This window comes from Salvelinus sp. IW2-2015, unplaced genomic scaffold (genome assembly GCF_002910315.2).
Source record: "Salvelinus sp. IW2-2015 unplaced genomic scaffold, ASM291031v2 Un_scaffold3071, whole genome shotgun sequence".
Taxonomy (NCBI): Eukaryota; Metazoa; Chordata; class Actinopteri; order Salmoniformes; family Salmonidae; genus Salvelinus; species Salvelinus sp. IW2-2015.
This window is the reverse complement of record NW_019944362.1, coordinates 31557-39084: the sequence shown is the minus strand read 5'-3', so window position 1 is coordinate 39084 and position 7528 is coordinate 31557. Positions and strand designations below refer to the sequence as shown.

The 7528-nt window shown below is 51.4% G+C and overlaps 1 protein-coding gene across 1 annotated transcript in view; it reads left to right on the top strand.

Moving 5' to 3' along the window:
• The window catches only part of LOC139025689 (mucin-5AC-like), a gene marked incomplete at its 3' end in the record, with an annotated part of 45513 nt that overhangs the window by 6468 nt on the left and 31517 nt on the right, over positions 1 to 7528 (top strand). The window contains exon 3 of the mRNA XM_070440855.1: positions 12 to 6789. Coding sequence (XP_070296956.1) covers positions 12 to 6789 — 6778 coding nt within the window. The remainder of the gene's footprint in view (positions 1 to 11; positions 6790 to 7528) is intronic.

The window sequence follows — 7528 nt, the reverse complement described above, 5'->3', positions numbered from 1 at the left end:
CACTGGACCAGACTAACACACACCCACTGGACCAGAGAAACACACACTCTCAGATTCAGAACCGAGCCTGTATAGGAGAGAAAGCGAGGGAGGAGGAGGAGGTGGAGAGGAAGAAGAGCGCCCTTGAAGAGCCTTCAGTAGTGGCCACTGCTGCCGCTGGCAACGCGTTGCCCATGACAACACCCACGATGCCAGAAATGATCGAATGTGAGGGAGAGGGGAAAAACAGGCAGCTCGATTGGCTGGAGAGAGACACGGCAGTAACAGCAGAAACAGAGTCAGTGGCACTAGGAGACAGAGGAAGAGGTTTAGAGGGGATAGAGGAGAGTCAGTTGAAGTGCTCTGCAGGAGAGAAGCGACACAGGGAAATAGCTCTCCTCCACCCGGCGTGCAGACCCGCCCATGTCTCTTTCATCGACACGGGGATAAAAGGCTCACCTGCACTCCCTGTTAAGGATACAAAGACAGAGACAAAGGTTGTATCTGCGTCTGACCAGGACTGCAGCAATAACGCTGTGCCTCACAACTCACCGGAGAGTGAAGAGACGGGAGGGGGGACGCCTGGCAGCGGCACCCCAGGGACCAACACACTCTCTCCAGCCACGGAGAGAGAGAAGCAGCGGGAGAAAGAGTCTGGACACCGGACAGAAGACCACAACGTCACTGATACCTCTCCTTTTCCCCTCTGGGTAATCACTGGACGCCACTGCCAGGAAGACAACAACACTGCTACTGCCACCGGATTGGAGAGAGGGGGAAAGGAGGGAGAGGAGGGAAAAAGAGGAGGAGGAGGAYGGGGAAAGGAGGGCGGAGAACAGAGAGGAGGGAGAGGAGGGGTAGCTGCTGCCAGAGAGCAGGTTTCATTGAGCCATCCGACAGCGGCAGGCCCCACAGCTAGCACGGTGTCATCAGCTGGGAGTAAGACGTATCAGCTCCCTGACTCTACCACCGCTGCCGTTCCTGTCAACTCACTACTACAGCCCCCTGACTCTACCACCGCTGCCGTTCCTGTCAACTCACTACTACAGCCCCCTGACTCTACCACCGCTGCCGTTCCTGTCGACTCATTACTACCGTCGCAGTGCTGCTGGGGGGCTGAGCTCATCATAGCCTCCTCAGCCTCCTCTACCTCCTCCACATCTGCCAGCAGCAGCAGCATCATCATCTCTGCTGATCAGGTCTGTCTCTCTCTCTTTCCACCAATACAGCAACAGGGCAACAGAGATTCAGCTTGCTCATCTCTTCACTCTCAGCTCAGCACCTCTGGTAAACAAGAACAAGGCAGTCTCTCTGTCTCTCAGCCCTTCCGGCAGACAGAAAACAGAGATTTAGCCCTCCTTTCATCCCTCCTCCCTCCCTTTCACTCTGCTGAGCACGAGGAGACCCGGGACAGCAACAACACAAAGAGAGGCACAGAGACCAAGGAGRCAGGAGACGACAAACTTTGTCTCGAACAGAGTCTGAAGTCAGAAGAGAACAGAGGTACAGAGACAGAGGAGTCGTCTCATTTCAAACACAGCCTGAGTCCAGAACTAGAGGAGAAAGGAGGAAGAGTGCCCACAGGACCTGTCCTAGGTCTTAAAGACCACTCTGTGCCACAGTCYCAGGGCTCCAGAAGCAACACAAAGGGAGGCACAGAGACTGAGGACAGGGTTTGTCTCAAACAGAGCCAGGAGAGAAAGGAGGATCCAGAAGAGAAAGGAGGAACTTTACGACCTGTCCCAGGAGAAATAAGAGAAGCCTTCCTCTCAGACACAGAGACCGGGAGAGAGACAGGGAAGGATCCTCCGCCTGCCTTCTCTTATATCTCACCTCAGCCTCCGCTGGTCTTTCAGTTACAGCAGCGCTCGGCTACAGTTGTGAGCTACGATCAACCGGTCCGTATCGACCACACCGGCACTGAGAGTGAAGCTACACTCCTCAGATCAGTACAGCCTCAGTCTCAAGGCTTTGGCAGTGGTGTAGTGGAAGGCCCCACCATGGCTGGAGTTAAGGTGTTCCAGTTAGCTCTGATGGGCAATGTAGGGGACAACAGGAAACTATTTTTCAACAATGCGGTGAAAGCAGATGATAGCTCCTCTATAGGCCTCAATGATATCTCTTTCTCCCAACCAGCTACTGGACTGGACTGTGCCTCCCTGCCTCCACTGAAGGTACACGAGAACCTTCACCACCCAGTGACTGAAGCCAGTTTCACCTCCCATGACTTCCTCAGCTCCAAGAAGCCAGAGATCCCACCACCACCACCACCAGCCGTAAGCCCACCACAAGCAGCTCTAGCTGGGGATGCTCTTCCAACACTGAACCCCCTTAACCTCCATGGGGAGCCTCGGCAGAAGTCCCAGCCAGGAAGAGATGTCAAAGACTCTGGGAAGGTGACAGAGACTGAGAAGGGGTCAGAGGAAGGAGAGAAGGAGGGAGGAGAGAAGGAGGGAGAGAATAAGTCTGGACAAGATAGAGAAAAAGTAGAATCTGGCCTGTTAGCTAGGACAGGGCTTCCAGAGACTGCACGTAGAGATTCTGGAGCATTAGTAGTCGAAGACAATAGTAAAAGACGTCAGGACTCCGCTCCTATATCTACTCTTAGTTCAGCTGACCCAGACCCAGTCCCAGACTCAGAACAGGTGGATTTCAAACTTCCTCCTCCTCCTCCTTCTTCTTCATCCCTCACACCATCGCCTTCTCAGAAGCATCTCACCACCACGTCCAGTGAATCTGTTTTCCAGTTTTTTTTTGAAGATGCGTTCACCTCTGCTGGACCTGTGTGCAGTGCCCAGTGTCTGTGTGCAGTGCCCAGTGTAGGTCCCATCTCTATCCAACCAGACGGTGGATCAAGATCAAACCCCTCTGGAGATGTGACCTTGACCAACACCACGGCTGTAGTAGTCACTACGACGCTGCAGACAAAAACGGATGAGGAACAGCCCACCATTCAGGCTGATCAGCCCACAAGCCAATTAGACCAATCAGACCAATCAATTCACCGTAACCTTCCTGTCACAGATCATACGGAGACCAGAGAGAGGCCGTCACAGACTCCACAATGTTCTAGAGACCCTCCCTCTGTGGCTTACGCTATGGCTGGGGACAGACTTGAGGCTGGAGCTAGGGACAGAATTGAGGCTGGGGCCGGGGTCGAAGTTATGCTAGAGGCTGGGCTTCGTATTCCAATGATGAATGTCCCTAACCAATCCCCTTCAGATCCTATGAAGGGTAGAGAGGGGCCTCAGAGTACAGACTTCCCTTCTTTGGATTTGGCTAAGGCTGGAGCTGAGGCAACGACCGTGGCTGGAGCTGAGGCAACGAGCGTGGCTGGAGATGAGGCTGAAGTTGAGGCAACGACCATGGCTGGAGATGAGGCTGAAGATGAGGCAACAACCGTGGATGGAGCTGAGGCTGAAGATGAGGCTGAAGTTAAGACAGTGACCGTGGCCAGTATTCCAAAGGTAACAGTCTTTGACCTGTCCTCTCCTATACTGAGGGATCAATCTGATAGTATTGGGCCAATAGTGATACTGAAACACCCAGGTCCCATGCTGAGTCACTATGACATCATCGCACTTCCTGATCATGTGACAGGGGAAATCACACCACTCCCCGATCATGTGATACAGGAAGTGACACAGGCAGCATCTGCAATACTGGATTCAGAGTACAGAGATTATCTGAGACACAGGGAGGAAGAGGAAGTGCATGAGACTGGCAGCAGTGGTCACAAAGGGTCACTGGCTGAAAAGGTTAAAGAGGAGGTTAGTGAGAAGCTTCCAGAAAAAATCCCCATCTCTAAATCACCATCTCAGCCTCAGACCACAACAGTATCAACAGCTGGATCTGATAACACCCTTCCTGAGCCCAAGGTAGAAGAGCCTCTTAGGCTTAATCTATTCAGTAGCGCCGCGTCCATTAACGATGAGGTCATCAGCGTGGGTTCGTCCATTAAAGATGACATCATACATGTCAGCCCACCACTCAGTGGTGAGCAGCCAATAAGCAGCCAGCCTCTCAATGTAAACACAGAGGACAAACAGGGGGACAAAATGAAACAAAAGAAAAAGAGAACAGCGGAAAAGAAGGAAGAGAGGAGACAAAATGATGAGAAGGAAACAGAGAAGAAGGAAACAGAGGCGAAGGAAACAGAGGAGAAGGAAACAGAGGAGAAGGAAACAGAGGAGAAGGAAACAGAGGAGAAGGAAACAGAGGAGAAGGAAACAGAGGAGAAGGAAACAGAGAAGAAGGAAACAGAGGAGAAGGAAACAGAGGAGAAGGAAATATGGAGGAAGGAAACAGAGGAGAAGGAAACAGAGGAGAAGGAAATATGGAGGAAGGAAACAGAGGAGAAGGAAACAGAGGAGAAGGAAACAGATGAAGGGGATGAGAATCTCTCTCAAGAGGGAAAAAGGCAGGAAGAAAAACAAACAGTGGATAAACAACAGGAAATAGAGGACGACAAGCAGAAAGGAAAGTGGAATCAGACAAGTACACAACAGCAGAGTAATAGGACTGATAAGAAAGCAGGAGAGCAAATAAAAAAGACCGGATATCAGCTTTTGGAACAGGAGCAGACACAAACACTGACAGAATCACAAATAGTAGCTCTCCGTGAGGAAAGAGACGAGAAGAGTGAAATAACAGACATCGGAGCCAATATGCCTTCTCATAATCGTTTCTTTTTAGATTGGCATGGTGGTGATGTGCAGGGAGACAACACGGGGAGTGCACAAATAGTTAACGCTGTGGAGCKAACAGGAAGAAAGAGTGTCAGAACAGGTAAAGGAGAGGACAAGGCCTCGTCTGACCCCAGCCTGGCTCCTTTTGGCTCGTCTAAGGATGGGTTTTGTTCCAGTGGAGACTCTAGCTATTTATCCTCTCCCTCTGTGTTAGAACAAAGTCTCTACCCCACACTGCCGGTGCCAGCAACAGTGAAGACACTGGAGCCCTGCGAAGAGACTAGAGACCCCTTTGTACCCGATTCGACTGAAAACGCAGCTCTTAACCAATCAGATTCAGTGATTCGTCTGAACCGTTTTGCTCGGCAACAGGAACAAGAACAGCAGCAGGAAAGGCCAGGATCCAGTACTGCCTCAGAGGACTTATCATGTGGTCGTTTAGTTAGACGTGATGGAGGAGGAGAACCAGACAACAACAAGCGCACCGAGTCCCTCACAGCTTCAACACTGTTGCCGGGGGTAACGCAGGGAGCAGAGAGGACCCTGGGCGGTCAGGAAGAGAACGGCAAGTCAGGTGACTGCAACTATGATGTCATCGATGGAGAGAGAGGTCCAGACACAATGGAGGGAGTGGGGAATATTACTTCTACTATAAGGAACTATGGAGTCAGTATACCTCTTCATAGCTTCGAACTTAGTCGTGAAGGAGTCAATATGCCTTCTCTTAGTCACAATCGTTTCTTTTTAGACTGGGCTAGTGGGGATACGGAGAGAGACAGCAACACAGGGACTGTAGTAAAAGAAACAGATGAAACCCAAAACACTGGGCCAGGAGTAGTCGATGTCCTGTCGGGTTCAGACCTTTCAGAGCTCAAGTCAAAGGGTCTGTCGATGAAGGATGAGGAGAATGTCGAGGATAAGAGTCAAAGGACCGGTGTTATAACACCGACTTGTCAAGATCAACGCAGCAAAACGGAGAACACTGCAGCCCCTGTTGGAACGGATTCACACCGAGATGAAACCACACGGCTGGAATCTCCTGCCTCATCATCATCATCATCTTCACAGGGAAGGGTCAGCACCGAGGGGCATGGGGTTCACAAGGAGGAGGTCATATCACATAATCCAGACATGGGGGCCAAACCTAACCCTGCCTCAGACCACCGGACCAAAGTGACTGTCCCTGTCAAACCGACCCGAGACCAGGTCACTGACACTCCTGTCATAGTGGCTGACACTCACCCTGTTCAGGTCAAAGCCTCTGTACAGGATGCAGAATACAAGACAGTTGAACCATGTTCAGCTTATGACGCGGTAAAAAACAGAAACGTTCGTGGAACTCGAGAAAGTCCTGGTCTCAATGTCGATCCTGATCCCCATGTGGTCCAGAAGGCCTCCAGCACAACAATATCAACAACAACCACAGAAAGCCCCACAGTAGTACAACTAGCTGACTCAGAGAGAGAGGCCGCGGCTGAGGATATTGAGGCCTTGAACAGGAAGAGAGAGAAGAGGATGAAAGCATTAGCAAAAAGGATGGAAGAGAGGAAACTAAAGCAGGAGAAGAAGAAGGAGGAAAAACAGAGGCTCTTAACAGATGGTGATGCAGTTCCACAGGAGACCACAGAACAGACGGGTCCTGCCACAGAACAAACTGGTCCTGCCACAGAACAGACAGGTCCTGCCACAGATCAGACGGGTCCTGCCACAGAACAAACTGGTCCTGCCACAGAACAAACTGGTCCTGCCACAGAACAAACTGGTCCTGCCACAGAACAACCTGGTCCTGCCACAGAACAAACTGGTCCTGCCACAGAACAAACTGGTCCTGCCACAGAACAAACTGGTCCTGCCACAGAACAAACTGGTCCTGCCACAGAACAGACAAACTGGTCCTGCCAACAGAACAGACTGGTCCTGCCACAGAACGACTGGTCCTGCCACAGAACAGACTGGTCCTGCCACAGAACAGACTGGTCCTGCCACAGAACAGACTGGTCCTGCCACAGAAACAGACTGGTCCTGCCACACAGAACAGACTGGTCCTGCCACAGAACAAAACTGGTCCTGCCACAGAACAGACTGGTCCTGCCCACAGAACAGACTGAAATATCAGTCACTGGTCCTACTACAGAACAGACAGAGATATCAGTCACTGGTCCTACTACAGAACAGACAGAGATATCAGTCACTGGTCCTGCTACAGAACAGACAGAGATGTCAGTTACCGGTCCTGCCACAGAACAGGCAGAACCAGAGGTAGACTGGTTGGCTGCTCTCAGATCCATGCAGCTCCCTCTCACAGTCCCACCAACAGAACACAGCGGAGTCCTCTGAGAAAACTACAGATCCCAGGTATTGCACTCCGCACTGTACACAGACTGTGTGTGTGTGTGTGTGTATGTGTGTGCGTGTGTGTGTGTGTGCGTGTGTGTGTGTGCTTTTGCGTGTGTGTGTGTGCTTGTGTCGACTAGTGAGTGTTGTGTTTTATTTCATTGTTTTTGGTTGTTACAACACACCGTCAGGGGGATACCGCGCCGTCAGGGAGATACCGCACAGTAAGGGGAAGATACCACGCTGTTAGTGGAAGATACCACGCTGTCGGGAGATACAGCGCCGTTAGAAGGAGATACCGCTGCGTTAGGGGAGATACCACGCTGTCAGGGAGATACCACGCCGTTAGTGGGAAGTAACACGCTGTCAGGGAGATACCATGCCGTTAGTGGGAGATACCACGCCATCAGGGAGATACCGCACTATTATTGGGAGATCCGCACTATTATTGGGAGATACCATACTGTCAGGGAGATACGACGCTGTTAGTGGGAGATACCATGCCGTCAGGGAGATGCCATCATGAG